The sequence below is a fragment of the Coptis chinensis genome, chromosome 6 (genome assembly GCF_015680905.1).
Source record: "Coptis chinensis isolate HL-2020 chromosome 6, ASM1568090v1, whole genome shotgun sequence".
NCBI lineage: Eukaryota > Viridiplantae > Streptophyta > Magnoliopsida > Ranunculales > Ranunculaceae > Coptis > Coptis chinensis.
In genome coordinates this window covers 18,507,620-18,528,680 of record NC_141461.1, presented here as the reverse complement: position 1 = coordinate 18,528,680, position 21,061 = coordinate 18,507,620, and the positions used below count along the sequence as shown (strand labels likewise).

Genomic DNA, 21,061 nt, shown 5'->3' with positions numbered 1-21,061 from the left:
TTCCAAACCCCATTATGCATCACATATGCACTTATTGCTTTCTCAACCTACCAATTAAGCAAAAACTAAATTAGAATTGAAAAATGTATTTGTGAATCAAAATAACAAGTAAAAAGTAAATACTTACAATCATATTGTCATTATAGCCACTTGGAAGAGATGCTTGAATCTTAGAAAGAATAGCATAAAACTTGTTGATATTAGCTTGAATGAGAGTCCAACGGTATTTCATGTCCATCAAGTTGCATTCGGTCATTCTTCATAGATTTACATGAAATGCATTTAGAATTCTAGCCCAAAAATCGTTTGACTTTTGCTCATTTCCTACTACACCATCTTGACTAACTTGTAGCCAACTATTGGTGAGAGCAACATCTTCTTCTTGTATCCATGCAGCCCATTTAGAGTTTGCTTTTGGTTCTTGACTAGTCATTATTATTTTAAGAGTAGAGAGTAGAGAGTAATAGAGAAAAGAAGTAAGTGTAAAACTATGGTGTGAGTGTTTCAATTTATAAGGTTAGAAAGATATAACCGTTTTCTTCCCGTTTTTTGCCCGTTGTTGTCATTAAGAGCACACGGTTTTAGAAAAACCGAGCGGTGTTGGCAAAACCGCGCCATAAAAGCTCATTTAGCAGCTCAAGCCCACGCGGTTTTCTTAAACCGCTTTCGGTTTTCTAAAAAAGCGTGCGAGTGATTTGATCTGGACACCAAAGATGGAACCAAATATTGGCCGATTTGGTGTTTTTTTTGTTTTTATCAACATGTAACTCTCCTGAAGTTGAAAAAACACCAAATTTTTAGGTTGAGTGGTGTTTGATGTTAGGTTGATATCACTCCTAAAGATGCTCTAATATAGCAGTGCCAAAAAAATTGTAAAGTAATGGAAATGAAAAAAATGTGATAACACGTCACTTATTTTGCCTATTAAGTGTAGACATTTATAAAGAAAGATTTGTAGAGATAGTGTTGATTCTTAATACTCTTAACTTGTAACTTGGCTCTAGAAATCATTCCAACATAAATCATGCAAATAGCTGATTTTGAAGTTCTTCAAACATTGTCTTTGCAGGAACTTTAGTAAGCATGTCCATATAACCAGGATTACACGTCCATTTAATCAAGGTAGGACCTATTTATTAGTAGATCTGAGCCGTTGAACATTAAGATAACTGGACCTGTAGCCATTAGTGGCCTACACAGGAGGGTTCCAAACAATAGGGAACAACTAAGATTTATTGGATTGCAATCGATTACAGTAATATACTGTACCAATAGTGACTATGTTACATGTATGTTTTGGGAGTTATAGTTTATTTTGTTGAATTTTGGTTCATAAATAAAATATTGTGGAAGAAAAAGAGATCACTGGGGAATTGAAGAAGAAAATAACTTATGGTGTAGTCCACTAAAATAATTTTAGACGACACAAATGCGATTTACACATTTTATTTTATTTTATTTTTAGTTGGGATATGCGATTGTTTTGTTGGGTGTGACCATGGAAGACATCAACTTTGTTTGTTTTTACATTGAATCGATGTTAGCTCCAACACATAGAAACATAGCATGTTACTTGTGCAATCAAACATGCTAATCACCAGTTCACCACATGGAATGCAATGTTGCTCCAAATCGTCCACACTGAAGTGACTCAACCCATCTGGCGCAGTTTTTGGAGACTCCCACGTTTTCAATTATTTTTCTAAAGCTAATTAACCTCTCAAGCTTAATTATTAAAAGGAAAACATCAATCAAAATAACTAATTAGTCTCCGTCAAATGTTTGAAAAAAATATCTTATCACTGTAATGGTCAATATTTCACATGTAAGTTACGTTGAAGGTTCTTTAAATTGCATGACAATGCAGATGGTAGTCCAAATATTTTTTTCTATATTTGTATATGTAGTCTACTTTCATTCCAAGTAGTGGCTGTTATTCCACAATGAGTTTCAATCCAATAAACTGCGAAATCGCATTACAGAATGTTTTAATCAACTAATAATCTATATGTCCTGAATTGAATGTGAATCCACAAAGGACCCACATATCCATCTTATTTAGCATAATTTTGTTTAGAATTCACATCAACAATAATATATCTCTTTCTCTGATGGCGTTTGTGCTAACATCATTCACAATCTTTGACAAATCATCTAACAGACTTCACAATGTCTCCTACACTAAAATTAATTTCAGTTGACTAACATTATCTTCAGTTCAGGATACACATTTCCTTCCCGATTTCCAGATTATAAGTCCTTTCTTCCTTCCCGATTTCCAGATTATAAGTCCTTTCCATTATTATAATGCTAGACATTGACCACAATGTTTTATCCCGTGTGACGATTGTTGAATGCACTCCATTTCCTAACCACCACCACCCGTTCGTACCACCTTAAAACTACAAATCCATATATCTTCAAAACGTCAATTCAAATTTAGAGTTAAGAAAATGTGTACCGAACTTCTAGAAAGGCTAGCTAATTTTTCCCTTAAATGATTAACATTGTGAGTAGGCCATGAATAAATATATAGTTTATATTACATATATACATTTTCCTCGATTGGCTTTTGGCTAGTTATAGTTTCCTTCTTCATACGATTCGCTTTATCAGCCTAACAAATCTACTACCACTCTCCATAAAGTTGTACATTATTACGGAACAAATTATATCTACAAAGAATAAGGATAAAACTATAACCACGCCAACATTTTAAATTTACAATAAAAGTTTGGGTGCAATGCGTTGATGGGGTGACGTGGACCCCAAAGGTGTCCCTATGATTAGCTGGCAATTTATAATTTAATTAATTAAACCCATTTCTTTTTCTCTCTCTTCTCTTTCTCTTTCTCTCGTTCCTCATTGTGGGATTTGTCTGCTCTTATTATATTTTTTTTCTCTCTCTCTTTTTATATCATCTCGTTTTTATTTCTGTTGGGATCCTTTTTTGGAGAATATATTAATCAATCTGATCTTTCTCTTTTAGATCTACAAGAAATGGGGTCTTCTTTATTTCTGTAGATCTCTCTTATATCATTTCCATCTCTTCCACTACTTACTGGATTTCGAAAAAAAAGGGCGAAGAAATCGGTATGATTTTTGTTTGTTTGTTTTAATTTATAGATTTATAATTATTATTAATTAGATTTAAGATATTTGTTTGAATTGGTTATGCATGATTGAATGGAAATTTGATTGTGAATGCAGTGGAGGAGAAAGTTAGGAGGGGGAGAGAGTTTTGGGATTGATCCCAAATGTGGGGAAATCCGAGGGTGGTTTGGGTGACATGAGGGATGTTAGCGGAGTTGATGAACTTTCTGAAGGCCTGCTGGCGCCCATCATCGTCTGAACGTTATGTTCATACGGGTACAGATGCGGCAGGCCGTCAGGATGGGCTTCTATGGTACAAAGATACTGGACAACATGTGAATGGAGAATTCTCAATGGCCGTTGTGCAGGCTAATAATTTACTTGAGGACCAGAGTCAGGTTGAGTCAGGATCTCTGAGCTCTTATGAGTCTGGACCGTATGGAACATTTGTTGGAGTATATGATGGGCATGGTGGGCCAGAAACTGCGCGCTACATTAATGATCACCTCTTCCAACATCTTAAGAGTAAGAATTTTAATCCTGTTTCGTCTTTGGGATTATATCAACTTTGTATATAGATTCACTTAATTAGTTAATAATTACACTTTATTAGCTCAGGTTTCACCTAGTGCCAGTATACTTTCTTAAGGTCTGGTCATCTACATTTAAACTTATTTTACTTCTAATATGAGCTGCTATTTTGCAGGATTTACTTCCGAGCAGCAGTCAATGTCAGTGGAAGTGATACGAAAGGCTTTCCAAGCAACAGAAGATGGATTTCTCTCTCTAGTGACCAAACAATGGCCAATGAAACCTCAGATTGCGGCTGTTGGGTCTTGCTGCCTGGTTGGTGTCATATGCAGTGGGACCCTGTACATTGCTAACCTGGGTGACTCCCGTGCTGTTTTGGGGAGACTTGTCAAGGCAACTGGTGAAGTGCTGTCGGTTCAGCTGTCAGCGGAGCATAATGCCAGCATTGAGGCTGTGAGGCAGGAGCTTCATTCTATGCACCCAGATGACCCTCAGATTGTTGTTCTAAAACACAATGTGTGGCGTGTGAAGGGAATCATCCAGGTAAGGAACTTGTTTGAATGGTAATGGTGATTTCTGATTTAGTATGTAGTATATTTCAGCTTATACGCAACTGCACTGTCTCATTTTGTCTAATTTTTGTAAGATAGTGTTCTCTAATCTATCTGTGGGATTTCCGGGTAATTAAGAGCTCACAAACAGTTGGAGACTAGAAAAAGGTTTATTAGGTTATGAATATATCCTGTTTGACCTACACATACTTCTTATGGTCAGTAGATACTTCCATTCTGTATGCAGTATGGAACCTGCATTTGATGAATGCTTTTGGAATATTTTGTACTAGAATTCCATATCTTTATCTTGGTTGTACTCAATTTGCAGATTTTAGGACTACATAGTAATAATTTTGCATTCAGTCTCAGCAGCTAGCTATCTTGCATAATCTGCCTGTAACAGTATCAAGGAAAGTCCCCTTGGATATGACAAATAATCATTCCATGGCTTATGCAAATTTACTCCGAAAATATATATACTCTTAACCTAAGTAATGATGACACAGGTATGAGTATTAGTGTGACATGGATATAAGGTGTTGGACACAACATAAAGCCACTAGGAAAAATCAAATATACAAGTTTATTGGAATCTGATGAGATAATCTTCTACACAATGAAAGTAGGAGTGGAAATTTAACCGATCGATCATACTTCAAGGTCTTTAACACCCTCTCCTCAAGATGGGTCTCATCTATTTCATCTGTTGTGGTGCGATGGAATTCTAGTGGTGCATTTTCATCTTGAGGTCAACTTGGAACAAGGGGTAAAGAGGGGTGTCAAATCTCCGTTCACTCGAAATGTTCGAACGTGTTGAAAGGGTTGAGTTTAATCAATATCAAGGAAAAGGCCGGACTGCCTGAAGATTGAACATAGGTGGGAGTGTGGTCTACCCCACGCCCTGTTAACTAAAAAAGTCCCTGATCTTATGTAAACCAGAGTTTTGATACCCTGTTAAATTGCCATTTTCTCTAAAATATTAAAAAAAAAATGGAAATTTATGATAATTAAGAGAAGGCCTAAGGAAGTATTTAACATCGGTGAGATACACCTAGAAGCGGGAGGGAAAATAGATATCACTAGGAGTCCATTGAATATGTTATATGTTGTATAGAAGAGAAAATACTGGACCACCTTATGCTTCACTAGCGGTTCAACATAGAAGTGTGGAAACTGGAAAGCTTTCCTTACTCCAATGTGGTCCAACATCAACCAAGTTGTTGCATATCACTCGAGTGGTGCATGTCCTTAGAGTTGGATTTCCCCTACTTATGCAGCTTATGGGAGTTCTAATGCGGAAAGCTATTGAGTGAGCTTTTGTCTGTTGTAGGTGTGGAAAGGGGCACAAAGTGAGGAGATGGAGCACAAGACCAATATGTTTGCATGATTCTTGTTAAAATTGTCGAGGTTTTGTTTGATTGGTCTATGGACGCAATGAACTTAGGAGTGTACACTATCAGCATGTTATATGTAATGTGGGTGCTCTTGTAGAATAGCGAGGTTTTATTTGTTGTAACGAGTGAATAGATGTGTCATTACACTTGCTAGTGATGCATGCTACATATCAAGGGGTAGGTTGCTTTCATAATGTAATACTTCCTTTAACTTTTCACGGGAAAAAGAGGTGTTGGACTATGTCCTCTTTTGCGGGGCCACTGAAAATATTATTATGGATAGTCAATTGCAGTGTAGTGATATTGGGATCTTGAAGGAAACTCTATATTGTATCTGCTGAGCCTATTTATCTCTCTTTTCTAACGTGGGTCTCGTAGTGAATTCGTCTTCACTCTGTTATAGGATCATAATGAGTGGCCTTGGGTGCCATCCTAATTGAGATTCTTGGTCCGTTGGGGGAGTCAGTGGGGCGGGGGCCTATCTTGATTTTTCTTTCTGTAACTCAGCTTCATCTTCATCTTATATCAATAGAAGTGTTTTTATTTATGAAGATATTGGGTTGAGGTGGTGAGAATATATTTGTACATTGGATGCACTCATATAAAAATAAAATTAGGTGGTTGACCAATGTTCTTTTTAGCTGACTTGACATGTATGATGTAATTAAAATTTTAATATAACTCAGGTAGTGAAGATTATGTAATTAGACAAGTGCTTAGAGTTGTATATTTTGTTAATTACATTGGAAAAAGAAAGTCCTCCTTTTGTTGTCCCGCCTTTTGTTGTCTACAACATGCATTTTTTTTGTATCCAACTCTATATTTAGTTTTTACTACTATATCTAATCAGTGCGTGTATTTTTATCTGTCACCGGTCATCCTGCCAAATCTCTGTATTTGTCTTTTCTGGTCTCATCACCATCTATCTCAATTTGTACATCTCTGTGAACACATATATATGCATGACCTTAGCATTTGATCCAAAAGAATTGTCTGCTCTAGCTGTTACCAAAAATTGCTTCCATTTGGTTTACATCAGTCACACGATGGTCCTAGGATGCTCCACTCTGTTGTTCAGCAATAAGTACAATTCCTTGGTTACATGTTTCATAATTTGTGCGTCTTTGTGAATAAATGGATTTGAAATAACTGTAGTGCTCTATTGGTATGGACCGTTGAATTCCCGTTTTGATACTTATTTGCAAGTACCAATATGGCAATATCTCATGAGAGATATACACATGGTAAATAGAGAAGAATAGTTAAATTTGAAACAACCATTTGAATTATATATAAAAGGAATCGTATAGGTATTATAGAAGGTTTTAAAAGATCCAAATGTAGCACCTAACGTAGGAACAGTATCATCCTTTATTTTCATGGCTTAGGAGAACGTTGAGTGGATCAGTTTTCGTGGTTTATGAAATAGTAGTGCACAATTTGTATCTGTTTTATTGACAAGTGAAGATGCATTCATATTGGCTATATTGAAACATGCTCATTTCTATACTTGTTTTTTAAGAGGTATCAAACTGACACAGAGCTTCTTCCTTAAAATATATATCTCCTGTGGTTTACAGGGTCTACTACATTTTGATTTTTCGCCTTCTTAACTCTTCGAAATAATATCTGTCTTGCAGGTTTCTAGATCCATTGGTGATGTATATTTAAAAAGGGCGGAGTTCAATAGGGAACCTTTGTATGCTAAGTTCCGCCTTCGTGAGACTTTCAGAAGGCCTATTCTGAGTTCTGAACCATCAATTTATGTGGCCCAGCTACAGCCATATGATCAATTTATTATATTTGCATCTGATGGACTCTGGGAGCACTTCAGTAATCAGGAAGCAGTTGATATAATCCAAAATCATCCACGAAATGTAAGATTATCTAATCCTTGTGAAACCTATAGTTCTCTATTTGTGTTGAAGTTTATTTTGTATTATAATGACGTGTAAAGTGTGACAGAGTGTTGTTCCAGTAACGAAAATGAGCTTGTTATCTAATGAGAGGTCAATATAATTATAAATTGTCAATGTGGTGTAGCGGGGGAATACCCTTCAAAGTGAAATAGTCAGCTGTAACATTGAATTGTTGTTACGAGGTGTTGTTTCCAATTATTAAACCGAGATCAGTTTTGTTTTTGTTAATGCATCTCAAACAAATTATTGTATGTTTTTTTTTTGGTTTATTTTGAAAGAATTTGCTGTGACGTTTGGACCAGATAAGAAACATTGTCTAACTCAGAATTATCTTTCTCTGCCTTTTGGAATTTACTGGCTCTGAACTCGAGAAAAGACTTCTCACAGCCATGTCATTATTCTTGGAAGACAGAACTTCCCATGTGCTCATTTATAAGTGTCTTGGATTTCGATCTCTTACATTTCTCACAAATAAAGTTATCATCTTTATAATCGTAACCATCCAATCAATGAGCTTTAGGTGGAGTGCGTTACCTTTTTCATGCTGCTCAACTGAAATCCAGCTTTCTTGTGCCAGGTGTATCATTTTCTAGATGTGCCTTACACAAGCCGTTACAATTATGCTAAATTGATAAAATTCCTGGTAGGTCACAGCCCCATGAATCAATACTTTTGACTACTTAATGGTTCTTCTCCTACCATTGAGGGTAAACTATGGCCCATCCAAAGAAGCTATTATTTGTGGTTAAATGGTCTGAATTGATATGAATGCATACACAATTACAGATTAATCTGGAATAGAAGCTGTTACCGAACTATAGCCATTAGGAAAAGTTGGAACGTACTTTACTTGCTGATGTTATTGCAGGGAAGTGCTAGGAGGCTTGTAAAAGCTGCACTACAAGAAGCAGCAAAGAAAAGAGAAATGAGGTACTCAGACTTGAAGAAGATCGATCGTGGAGTTCGGCGGCATTTCCATGATGACATAACTGTCGTTGTTGTTTTTCTTGATTCAAATCTTGTGAGCAGGGCCAGCTCAGTGAAGGGTCCCACGCTATCTGTGAGGGGGGGAGGTGTTAATTTACGTGCTAACTCTCTTGCCCCATGTGCTACGCCTACAGAACTTGGTACCAACTAATGAGGCCATCTTGCACTCTATATGTTGTACTAATATCCACGTTTGATGTTCTGTGTGACCAAAGTCACAACTAGGTGCTATCTGAGAGAGAGAAGGACCGGGTCTTCAATTCTTTAATGTACACTGTAACACTTAACTGAGGGACAGGTACTTGAGTATAGTTTCTAAACAAAAGAAGCATGGAAAGAGAACTTCAAGGTGATGGTTAGATTATTTCTTTACGACTGTTCCTTCTACGTATTCATTTTGCTCTTAGGTTTTGCTTTTGCTTATCTTTGCTTTCTTTTGTAAATTGCGTGAAACAGCATCCTTGGAAATCTAAACTTCTCTTATCATTGCTTGTTTATCATTTTGTTAAACCTTTTGTCTGGTTAACAAAGTAGGAGAAGCTACAAGTGTTTTTCAGCTTTGTAGTGGTGAGTTTCATATTTTTCCAACTACCATTGATGATTTATGGTGGAATAGCTGCAGAAGACGTGGAGAATTGTTCGAGAGCATGGTTGTTTCTAAGGTAACATAATGTAATCTTGTTTAAATCTGTTTTCTCCCTGGGCTGTCTGACAGCAAAAGACCAAGACTGTCCAAGAGTGATCTTAAACCACAGCAAGGAATAACTTTACATGTTCTGAAAGTCACGAGTTCTTTCTTCTAGTTAGATTTGTTTTCACTGTGATTTGAGGGCAAGGCTTGTTGTCCCACTAGTTCTGACAAAGCACCAGTTTATCTAGTTAACAGAAGTCGTCAATTTTCTAGCCCATTTGACGGTCATCTTATGAAGCATTTAAGTAGGTGTCACTTGGTGTTGTAGATTCCAACATAAAATTTCTTGATTAGGAACTCGAAGCAACTAGTGCAGATACAACATAATTATACATCAGGATGCTCCAATATGTTGAAGTTTTTGTTCTGGAACTGCGAACTCTTTCCCAAGACCCAGATTACAGAAAGCTAAAGCTGAAACTGAAACTGAAGGTGATATGTTGCTATCTAACAGTTAACATTATGGTTGCACAGACTAACAGTATTGCGGCGTATGATTTTTAAAGTTGTTATCGATGAAGCTACGACGATAGAATTTAGGGCCCTGCATAAAAAATAAGTAGATAAATAGATTAAAAATAAATAAAACAGTCGGCGTGTTACTGATCTTTAGTTTGAGTTGTTACTTATTCTTGTCGGCAGTGATTTCTGTGCCTCTATGTATGAGTGGAGTAATTTCCTAATCCTATTTCCCTTTTGCATGGGACTGACTGGAAGTAATGTCTGCTATGAATGTTCTTTCACTTGACTCCTGTGAAAGAAAAATGTATTTGTGCCAGTAAATTATTTGAGAGAGTGCTTGAACATATATAAATATATATATATATATATTTTTGATTTGATTTTTTCAAGTAATCCTTATATATGGGCCATAAGGGGTCATGCAAAGTTTAGAATTGTTTTGATAATCTAATGTCTCCCTATTTATCTTGTACCAAAGTTATTCAGTGCTGCCCAGAACAATTTGCTGATTAACTTGTCAAGAAGAGTATAGTTATAAGGGTATATGAAGTTTGTAAACGTGTTGGAATTACGTCAAACAGTGTCATCTATATGAAGGACAAGTGAACAGTCTCTAGTTAAAAAAATCTCATCGCCATGACTGTCTAGCATCAGTATTATTTAGGCTTGATTGTTGCGTGGACGAGTTCAGGCAAAGCCAAAAACAAACTCCAAGAAGCTCGACTCATTTACTGGCATTGTTGAGCAGTGGATGGTAAAAGTCAACAGTTTGCAAGTGAGCTGTAGGCTAAATGCCAACAACTCGTGATACTGTATTTGGAATGCTAAGTAATGGAAAATTATTAGGTAAGCAGAATTGTCTCACAACAGCTGGAGAACCGCTCCGAGAATGCTCTATTGATGCAAAGAAGGCTAGCAAATCTCAAAAATTTGAGATCAGCTACATAGGAAATGATATGATGATAAAAGAGTTTTTTTTGGGTAACTGGATGATAAAAGAGTTGGTTGCCTAATACTGTCTGAGGGCCAAAACGTTGTGGGCAATATCTGCAAATTTAGGGCCCAAAGATACGATTACCCACACAAAAAGGGTCCAAAGATGAAGGGAAATAGAGAAGAATCTTACACTCTGAGTAAACGGTACAAGTATTTAGCTAGAGAGAGACGGGGGGATTTCACGAGGGAAAAGGACAGCTTTTAACACATTTGCCAGGGCATATTCACACAACCCCATGAACATGAGCAGCCCATTTATGTAAAAGTCATTTTTCTATCTACTCTTCTTTAAGCTTTAGCTCCTAAACAAGCACAAGTTTCAATACAAGGGACAATACAAAACGACCCCCCTCTCCCAGCAAGAGACATTTGTTTATAGATAGTACTGCTTTATATATTGATTGTTAATATGGAATTGCATATTATATGGAGACAAGAATCCCTAAGCAATACTGGGCTACTGGCCAACATAAAGAACAAAAACCAGCATATTTGTTGCATAAACATTCCTATTTCCTGGCTCAATATATCAGTTCTAGTCTTGCTTCTCATTGATCTTACTTAAACTATATATATATATAATGGACAAAGACTGAAACAGTCATAATTAACAATCCTACCAGACTTGGGTACTTAAATTATATATATATGGATAGCATACTGTTAAATAAAAAATTGGTTCCAATCATCTGTGGCAGTGAATTGGATTGCATTCACTTGAGCAATTACATGTAGACAAGAGACGAGGGTTCTGTCGCCACAACTCCCAGTGTTAGATGACCTCGGTTGTACATGAGCAACACTTTGTGGAAGTCAGTGTGTTATATGGTGGATTGGTGGTGCGTGTTTTTGAATTTTGATGTTCTAATGTTACGAGTATGTGTGTCTGTGCGTCAAAATGTCTAATGCCCAGCACTCCTATATCAGGTAGTACTGTTGTTTTTTATTGTGATAGCCACTTGGTTGGCATGGTAAGTATTTTGGGCAAAGATCTGCAGAAGAAGGGCAAGCAAGACTTACAGTGGCCCTTTGGTCGTGTCTAGTTGACACCGGTGCACTATGTACGTTACAAATGGTTGTACTTAGGAGGCACTTTGGAAGTGGTTTAACTTAAACTCTCGGATGTATTCATAATCATAACCAAGAACATCACTTCTTGTCATGTTCGTACCACTCCATGTCCTATCACCCCCTCTAGTCTATAATGTCCTGCATAAGGGCAAAGGGGTATGTGCTTCCATTCTGGATGAGAATAAACTAGCAATCCAATATGATGCCCACAATGTGATGGTTTACCTACTAAAGAGGTAGGTGTTTAAAACCCAATACTTGGAGAGTTGGAGTCACCAAATTGCACGAGTCTTGTGGAATTTCAGCTATGAGACGCTATGAGACAGTATATTGGTTTTCTTTTTTTTATGGTGGTTTTCACTAATCGGCAATCGCCAAATGGTAGTCACCTCATCTACAGTCTACACACTAACACACCATAAATTGAGAACGCATGGGAGTGTGACATTGTTAGTTTGTTACAAACCAAATAGCGATAGGATATTGTACCCTGTGTTTTAGTCTCTTATTATGCTCTATGAGTGTTCATCTTAGTATGGGTGTATCACTGAGTGGCTATCACTGAGTGGCCATTTGTTTTTGTTTTTTATGAGACTCAAGGTCTTATATAACCTCTTATAAGATGATGTGGACTAGTGATTTTGAACATTTATTTGGTTTGTTTTTTTGACTATTTTATAGGAGGTATTCTACTATAGATGTCTTACTAGGTTTTATAGATGTCTTACTAGGTTTTGGACCCGGGTATACGCCCGGATCTATTAAATATTTTGTGTGCTAAAAAGGCTTTACAAAATGTCTCACACAAATTTTCGAATCAGAATATATTTTTATTGAAAATAAACCAAAATATGTTAATGAGCAGCGATTATGGTGCATAAGTACTTGAAAACTAAGGGATCAAATTGAGATAGCATCTTCATTTTGTGGTTTAGGATATTAATCTATAATTTTCAAATAAAATTATCTTAAACTCGATCTAGCTTGTATAATAGTTTTCTTAGATTTATGGTGATTTAGCGGTAAATTTTCGAATCAGAATATATTTTTATTGAAAATAAACCGAAATACGTTAATGAGCAGCGATTATGTTGAATAAGTACTTGGAAACTAATGGATCAAATTGAGATAGCTTCTTCACTTTGTGGTTTAGGATATTAATCAGTAATTTTCAAATAGAATTATCTTAAATTTGATTTAGCTTGTATAATAGTTTTCTTAGATTTATGATGATTTAGCGGCAAATTTTCAATCAGAATATATTTTTATTGAAAATAAACTGAAATATGTTACTAAGCAGCAGATTATGGTGGATAAATACTTGGAAACTATGAGATCAAATTGAGATTATCTCTTCACTTTATGGTTTATGATATTAATCCGTAATTTTCAAATATAATTATCTTAAACTCGATCTAGCTTGTATAATAGTTTTATTAAATTTATAGTGATTTAGCGGTAAATCATCACCGCTCGGCTTACGTACTAATGTGTACAAATCACTAAAACAGATTGATTGTTTCCATATTCCTCAAAGAATACACTACTCCCACTTGAAAAGATTTATCGCATAAACGTGTCCTACGAACGGGTGCCATTATATTAAATTATTCTAAAAAAATATTAGCAACTATGCATAACTATAAGATCTGAAAATTATATTAATTACTCATTTAAATTTCTTGCACCACTTTCTATAAAAAAAGCATCAAATCTTGATAAAACTCATCGACTTCTTTTTATTGTTAGGTTTAAAAATAGAAGTTTAATTGAAGTTTTGTGATAATGCCCAATGTAGCGCGAAAATAATATTGAAGCTACTTGAATAGCAAAACATTTCCAATCACAATAAAAGAATTATGATAAACACTACTTAAAATGCAAAACTATATATGTCGAGACATTTATTCTCCCTACATATAATACAAATATGTTTTAGGGTTATTAGTTCAATACATTTGCATCAAGTTTCTGATTTTCCATTAATTATTCTTTGAGGTTAGTTTAATGTAGTACGTTGCATCCAGTTTTCCATTTCTCATTAATTATTCTTTGAGGTTAGTTCAATGCAGTTGCATCAAGTTTCCAATTTTCCGTTAATTATTATTTGAGGTTAGTTCAGTGCAATTGCATCCACTTTATGATTTTCCGTTAATTATTCATTAATGTTAATTCAGTACAGTTGCATCCAATTTTTGATGTTTTGTTAATTATTATTTGAGATTAGTTCATTGCATTAGCATCCAGGTTCCAAGATCCCGTTAATTACTCTTTGAGATTAGTTCAATACATCTGCATCCAGTTTCTGATTTCCCGTTAATTATTTTTCTAGGTTAGTTCGATAGTTTATAATTTCTATACAGTTTGCATACATGTAAGAGTCTATTTTTATAAACTCACTTTCGTTTTGGGTTCCTAATTACTCATGTGAGAAGGCTAAATAAGCAGACATTTATGCTTTGAGGTTAGTGCGATGCAGTTAAATCCAACTTCTGATTTCCAGTTAACTATTTTTTGAGGTTATTTCAATGCATTTGCATCCAATTTATGATTTCCTGTTAGTTACTCTCTGATTTTAGTTTAATGCAGTTGCATCCAGTTTTTGGTTTTCCGTTAATTATTCTTTGAGGTTAGTTCAATGCAGTTGCATTCAATTTCTGATTTTATGTTAATTGTTCTTTGAGGTTAGTTCAATGCATTTGCATCAAGTTTTTGATTTCCCGTTAATTATTTTTTGAGGTTAGTTCAATGCAGTTACATCAAACTTATAATTTCCCGTTAATTATTCATTTAGGTTAGTTCAATGCAGTTTCATCCAATTTTCAATGTTTCGTTAATTGATCTTTGAGATTAGTTCATTGCATTTGGATCCAGTTTCTGATTTCCCATTAATAACTCTTTAAGGTTAGTTCAATACATCTGCATCTAGTTTCTGATTATTTATGCTTTGAGATTAGTTCGATACAATTATACCCGGTTTCTGATTTCCCGTTAATTATTCTTTGAGATTATTTCAATGTATTTGCATTTAGCTTTCGATTTCCCACCAATTATTCTATGAGGTTAGTTCAATACAGTTGCATTTGGTTTTTGATTTTCTATTAATTATTTTTTGAGTTTAGTTCAATGCATTTGCATCCAATTTTCGGTTTTCCATTAATTATTATTTGAGATTTGTTTGATGTATTTGCACACCGTTTCCAATTTTCCGTTAAATATTTTTCAAAAATTTGCATCCAATTTCTAATTTCCCGTAAGTTATTATCTGACGTTAGTTTAATGCAATTGCAACCAGTTTCCAATTTCTAGGTAATCACTTTTTGAGTTTAGTTTATTGCATTTGCATAAAGTTTCCGATTTCCCGTTAATTACTCTTTGAGCTCAGTTATGTATTTGAATCCAGTTTTCGATTTTCTTTTAATTATCCAATGTGGTGTGTAATATTAACTTCTATTGATCCATCTGTAGTATCATTGCAAACATAACATAAAAAGTAAATTATGCTTGATTTACTATGTGGGATCATCAAAGATTATCCAGTTCTCGATTTCCCATTAATTATTCTTTAAATTATGCATGACTCACTATGTGGAATCTTCAAAGATTATCTACGAATAGGTGTTGTTATATCAATTATTCTGAAAAATATTTGCAAATATGCAGAACTATTATATATTAATATTATATTAATCACTCAACCAAATTTCTTAGAACGTGAAAACTGTATTAACCCCTTTTTAGTCCACTGAGGTGGCATGTCCGCCGACCTGAAGCAAGATAAGAAAAAGAAAGCGCGAAACACCTGATCGGGGCCGCGACTCTAAAAAAGTGGTCGGGCCGTACAACAGCATGTGGAAGCAGAGCGGCCAGAGTCAAAGAGGAGGCAACTTAATAGAGAAGGAACGGGGAGTACAGTAGCAAGCTAGGTCGCGGAACCCTAAGAAGACAGGTGTGTTAGTGTGGACCAGAGGATGGGAGGCAGATCAACGAATAAGAAAGAAGGGAGGAGGATATAAATAGGAACAGAAGAGTAAGAAAAATAGGGGAGAAAGGAAAAAAAAAAAAAGAGAGTGGAGTGAGAGTTAGAGAGATTAGGACATAGGATCTTAGAGGTTGTAATTTGTGTGCATACATTTGGCGCCGTCTGTGGGGACGAGGTAGGTCCACGATTCGAGAAGAATGGGAAGGTGCGAAACATGGCTCAAGCTAAGAGAGGAAAAGGCAGGGGAAGAGGTAGAGGACAAGGTAGAGGAAGGCTGGCGAGGGAGGAGGCCGTTCAGAACGAAACGACGAGCGTGGAAAACATAGAGGTGGGGGAAGAGGAAGTCGAAGATGCGTTGGCTGAGGCAACTAGGTTGCTTCAGGAGGAGGTAGGTAGACTTAGGGAAGAAAATGAGGAGCTGAGGAGAGAAAGGGAAGACACTCAAGGAGGAGCGGAAATCGCAGTGCCTGCAGGTAGTGAAGTGGAAGTGCAAAGTGAGGAACTTTCTCAGGAAGCTAGGGTGGATCGTGCAGGAGGCATTACCATGGAAATGGTACAGGCGATGATCGAAAGAGACAGAGAGGCCAACCGCGTGGTGGAAAAGGAGAAACTCGGCGCGGCCACGAAGGTGGTGGACAGCCTGAATCAGAATCCACTTACTGATTCAGTCTGGAATTCGGAGGTACCCAAAAGGTTCACCCAGCTGCGGTTTGAAAGGTACGACAGGAAAGGAGATCCAGCGGACCATTTGCATCATTTCCGGCAGCAGATGCCACTGTGGCAAGAGGCGAAGTATGATGGCCTCCGGTACATGATGTTCCCCGCCAGTCTAAAAGGGGGAGCATCCGATTGGTACTATCGGTTGGCGTCGTGGAGTATACAAAGGTTCGAGGAGTTAGAGCAAGCTTTTGTGAACCACTTCATCCATCAGAAGAAGAGGGTGGTGGACGTAGCGGATCTTTTCAATGTCAAGCAGAAGTCCGCAGAGACACTCAAAGACTTTTTGTGCCGATTCAAGGAAGAAACCCTGAGGGTGGAGAATTTGGACAAGTGCACCGCGGTCATAGCATTCCAATATGGGCTGAAGCAGGGAACCATGGTGCATGAATCAATATCAAAGATTGAAGTTACCACCTTGCATGCTTTGTATTTGAAGGTAGAGAGGTACATCCGATACGAGGACATTCTGTGGAGAAATAGTAAGGAACCCAAGAAACCCGACAAGTTAGTGCACGCCGTGGCCGCGGAGGATAGGCGAGATAGAGACAGAGCCGTGGCGCGGGATGAAGGAACCTACAGGGGGGAGACACAGAGAGAAGAGAGGGGCATGGACCAAGCCCGAAGGGAGTACAGGGAGAGAAAACCTTACTACGAGATAGACTTGACTCCGCTGAACAAGCCGTTGGAGGAAATCTTGCCCCTGATCAAGGGACAACGGAATTACGAAGAACCTCGGAGCTCGCCTAAGGAGATAGAGGGAAATCCATTTTGTGCATACCATCAGGTTAGGAATCATGCTACCAACAAATGCTTTGCTTTACAATGGTTAGTAGAGAGAATGATTGAGAGAGGACAACAAAAGGAACATGTCAAGGAAGTTCAGCCGATCGAAAGGGTTCCTGCCGCGGCAAGAATCCTGGGCATGATAAATGTTATATTCAGCGGAGAAACACTAGGGAGGAACGCCCACAGGGATAAGGTGAGGAAGACGGCCAGTCTGCAGCAGATAAACGAAGTTGTGAGCAGTCCGTGTCCAATTCTAGGAAGTAGCAAAGGAAATGATAGGATAGAGTTTACTCCAAAGGATCTGGAGTCGGTGAGCTCGCCGCACGAAGATACGTTGGTGATTACCATAGCAATGGGGAATTACATGGTGAAGAGAGTGCTGATAGACTGCAGAAGTTCAGTGGATTTGCTGTTTTAGAGTGCGATGGAAGAAATGGGAGTAGGAAAGGAGCAGATGAAGCCTCCACGGACTAACTTGTTCGGGTTCAACGGCAGCATGACTGAGCCATTGGGGGAGCTAGTACTGCCGATGACCGCGGGGCCGGTGACTATTTTCACCAACTTTATGGTAGTGGACACTAACTTGCAATACAACGCGATCCTGGGAAGAAAATGGATTCATGAGATGAAGGCAATTCTCTACACGTATTACCAGGTGATCCGCTTCCCAGCGAATGGGGGAATGTACGAGAAAAAGGGTGATCAGGTCGCGGCCCAGAACCTCCACCAGGTGACAGCGAAGGGTCTTGTGCGCGCACCCGGTAAAGGGACACCGAAGGTAGGGGACAATCTGGCATAGCAATTACAGACCGCGGCTGAAGAAAAGAGGTCGCTCGTCGGGGGTAAGACAATGGACGAGATTAAGGTTGTGAGCATCGGAGTGGCTGAGGAGGAGAGGTTTGTGAATGTGGGGGCAAGTTTGTCAGAGGATTGGAAGGCGAAACTGATTGCTTTGTTGACTGAGAACAGCGATGTATTCGCATGTCACAGATTACATATGCGGGAAGGGACCCGTCCAGTCCAGCAGAAAATGAGGAGTATGAAACCACAGTATGCACAAGGAAAAGCAGAGAGGCCGGTGTACTTCCAAAGCAAAACAATATTAGATGCTGAAACAAGGTACGGTAGAATTGAAAAGTATGCCCTGGCGCTGGTCTTCTCAGCGCTGAAGTTGAAACCATACTTCGATGCTCATTATGTAGTGGTGGTGACCAACTTGCCACTCAAGCAGGCATTGAAGACCGACAAATCGAGAAGAATGTTGAAGTGGGTCGTGCTGCTCAGCTCTTATGAGATCGAGTACCAAGTCAGGACCACCGAAAAGGCCCAAGCGATGGCGGAGTTCTTGGCCGAGTTTCCAGCCGAGGACCCCACTTGGGGGGAGGAGATGGTTATGGAGCAGAAGACGGACCTAAACCACGACCCCTTGGATCCATGGGACATGTGGAATGGATGGATGGTATTTGCAGATGGATCAACTACAAATACTGGGAATGGAATTGGGGTGGTGCTGGTTACCCCCGAGAATACTCGCCCGGAGTTGTCAATGAAACTGGGTTTTTCGGCTTCGAACAACGAGTCTGAGTATGAGGCAGTGATAGCGGGAATGGATTTGGGGGTGCGTGAACTGACAGTATATTCGGATTCTAATTTGGTAATATGTCAAGTCAATGGAGGATTTGCAGCGTGGTGCCCTTAGATGGCCAAGTGTCTAGAGGTGGTACGGAAAAAGGCAGGAAAATTCGAAAAGATCAGCTTTGCTCATCTAGGCAAGGGGGAGAATAGACACGCCGATGCCTTGGCATACGTGGCCGCGGTACTCCCTGGGATAGAGGGTAGATCTATTGAGGTCAGGGTACTAAACAAACCAAGCACCGCGGGGGACGAGGATGTGTGCCTGGCTATTGAACAAGAGCATGGATAGATGGAACCCATCAAGAGTTTCCTATCGGGGATAGATACAGGGGATAAGGGTGAAAGAAGGAGAATGGAACAGAGGTCAAGGAGATACATTCTGACAGACGGTGAGTTATACCGGCGGAGCGTCAGTGGACCACTTCTGAGATGCCTGGGGCCGCAGAAAGCGCGAGAGGTGTTAGGAGAGGTTCACGAAGGGGATTGTGGAAGCCACTCGGTAGGGAGAATGACGGCCCACCAGTTGCTATCTCAAGGGTACTTCTAGCCCCACATGCAGAAAGATGCAATTGAGTACTCGAAGAGGTGCCGAAAGTGTCAAACCTTTGCACCGTTGATACATTCACCTGCAGAACCATTACACAAGGTCTTTAGTCCGTGGCCATTTGCTATGTGGGCGTTGGATGTCATCGGGCCCCTGCCCTTGGCCAGTGGCAAGAGGAGGTTTATGCTGGCCGTGACCGATTATTTTACGAAATGGGTTGAGTGGGTGGCCCTACAGCAGGTGAAAGAGGAACAGGTGAGAAAGTTTTTGTGGGAGAATATAATATGCCAGTTTGGGCTGCCACACACCATCATCGCGGACAATGGCATTCAGTTCACAAGGGGAAAAGTGAGGGCCTTCCTCCAAGCCTATAAAGTAAAGCAAGGGTTGTCAGCCTCGTACAACAGAGTCTTCCAACAAAGTTATCATGGATAATTTAAAGAAAAAGTTGGAGGAGCACACGGGGTGCTTGGTAGATGAGTTAAATCATGTATTGTGGGCGTATCAGACTACGCCGCGGACATCTACAGGAGAATCCCCCTTCACAATGGCCTACGAAGTGGAGGCAATGATCCTGGTGGAAATGATGGCTCCGACGACTAGAACCAAGGCGGTAGAGGTAGGGGCTAATGAGAAAATACTGGCCGAAGAACTGAACCTCACAAAGGAGAGGAGAGACATTGCGCGCATCCGATTGGAAGAGTATCACCGCAGGTTGCAGAGACATTATAACAAGCGGGTGAAGTCGCGGACATTTCATGTGGGAGATCAGGTACTTCGGAGGGTGACCCCAGCCACCAAGGAGGAGATAGACGGGAAGTTGGGACCCAACTGGGAGGGACCTTACACCGTGGTGGAGGCAGGGATGGCAGGGACCTACAGGCTTCAGACACCCCAAGGGGAGAACATCAAGCGGCCGTGGAACGTTTGGATTCTGAAAGAATTCCATGAGTAGCTTTTGTTATGGGTGCTTTTAATTAAAGAAAATTGTACTTGCTTCATTCGAGCCTTGTACTATTATTTTGAGTTAGCTACTATGTTAATGAAAGCAATAGCCAAATTTTCCCATCTGATGAATGTGTGTTCGCTCATGTGTGTGTTAGGCTGGGAGCAGCGGATAAGGGTTTCTACATCAATGTTGACTCTTTAGTCAACTTGGGGGCAAGCCGAGTGGCCTGGGCATGCTTAGCTGCCCTCAACATCTCCATGGCCAACTTGGGGGCACGCTGAGTGGCCTGGGCTTACCCAGCGGCCCTCAACATCTCCTTAGTCAACTTGGGGGCAAGCTGAGTGGCCCAGGCATGCTCAGCTGCCCTTAACATCTCCACGGCCAACTTGGGGGCACGCTAAGTGGCCTGGGCTTACTCAGCGGCCCTCAACATCTCCTTAGTCAACTTAGAGGCAATCTGAGTGGCCCGAGCATGCTCAGCTGCCCTCAACATCTCCACGACCAACTTAGGGGCACGCTGAGTGGCCCGGGATTACTCAGCGGCCCTCAACATCTCCTTAGTTAACTTGGGGGCAAGATGAGTGGACCAGGCATGCTCAGCTGCCCTCAACATCTCCACGGCCAACTTGGGGGCACGCTGAGTGGCTCGGGATTACTCAGCGGCCCTCAACATCTCCTTAGTTAACTTGGGGGCAAGATGAGTGGACCGGGCATGCTCAGCTGCCCTCAACATCTCCACAGCCAACT

At 39.3% G+C, this 21,061-nt stretch overlaps 4 protein-coding genes across 5 annotated transcripts; all 4 read left to right on the top strand.

Moving 5' to 3' along the window:
* Positions 1-2,836: 2,836 nt before the first annotated feature.
* Positions 2,837-8,973, top strand: LOC147491911 (putative protein phosphatase 2C 60). 2 transcript variants are annotated; one of them, XM_086565066.1, is made up of 5 exons: positions 2,837-3,093; positions 3,211-3,618; positions 3,800-4,167; positions 7,213-7,449; positions 8,360-8,973. In XM_086565066.1, exons 2-5 carry the CDS (start codon positions 3,297-3,299, stop codon positions 8,627-8,629), a joined length of 1,197 nt encoding a protein of 398 aa, XP_086421192.1. In that variant the 5' UTR covers positions 2,837-3,093; positions 3,211-3,296; the 3' UTR covers positions 8,630-8,973. The 2 variants fall into 2 exon arrangements, with proteins under 2 accessions (XP_086421192.1, XP_086421193.1); XM_086565067.1 differs by having other exon boundaries at positions 2,953-3,093; positions 8,069-8,395.
* Positions 8,974-17,610: 8,637 nt separating this feature from the next.
* Positions 17,611-17,985, top strand: LOC147491910 (uncharacterized). The gene has a single exon (XM_086567358.1). The coding sequence runs from the start codon at positions 17,611-17,613 to the stop codon at positions 17,983-17,985; it is 375 nt and encodes a 124-aa protein (XP_086423484.1).
* Positions 17,986-18,036: 51 nt separating this feature from the next.
* On the top strand, positions 18,037-18,885 carry LOC147491909 (uncharacterized). The gene has a single exon (XM_086567357.1). It carries the CDS (start codon positions 18,037-18,039, stop codon positions 18,883-18,885), a length of 849 nt encoding a protein of 282 aa, XP_086423483.1.
* A 489-nt stretch (positions 18,886-19,374) lies between these two features.
* On the top strand, positions 19,375-20,320 carry LOC147491908 (uncharacterized). Its single transcript, XM_086567356.1, has 2 exons — positions 19,375-19,620; positions 19,874-20,320. The coding sequence occupies exons 1-2, from the start codon at positions 19,375-19,377 to the stop codon at positions 20,318-20,320; spliced, it is 693 nt and encodes a 230-aa protein (XP_086423482.1).
* Positions 20,321-21,061: the final 741 nt, after the last annotated feature.

Bases quoted from the DNA above. Each gene is read 5' to 3' on its own strand.
- LOC147491909 (XM_086567357.1), top strand. From the start codon at position 18,037: ATGGACGAGATTAAGGTTGTGAGCATCGGAGTGGCTGAGGAGGAGAGG.
- LOC147491911 (XM_086565066.1), top strand. From the start codon at position 3,297: ATGTTAGCGGAGTTGATGAACTTTCTGAAGGCCTGCTGGCGCCCATCA. The intron at 3,619-3,799 runs GTAAGAATTTTA...GCTATTTTGCAG, and splicing joins CCTCTTCCAACATCTTAAGA to GATTTACTTCCGAGCAGCAG. The intron at 4,168-7,212 runs GTAAGGAACTTG...TCTGTCTTGCAG, and splicing joins GTGTGAAGGGAATCATCCAG to GTTTCTAGATCCATTGGTGA.
- LOC147491910 (XM_086567358.1), top strand. From the start codon at position 17,611: ATGGAAGAAATGGGAGTAGGAAAGGAGCAGATGAAGCCTCCACGGACT.
- LOC147491908 (XM_086567356.1), top strand. From the start codon at position 19,375: ATGCAGAAAGATGCAATTGAGTACTCGAAGAGGTGCCGAAAGTGTCAA. The intron at 19,621-19,873 runs GTGAGAAAGTTT...TGGGCGTATCAG, and splicing joins AGCAGGTGAAAGAGGAACAG to ACTACGCCGCGGACATCTAC.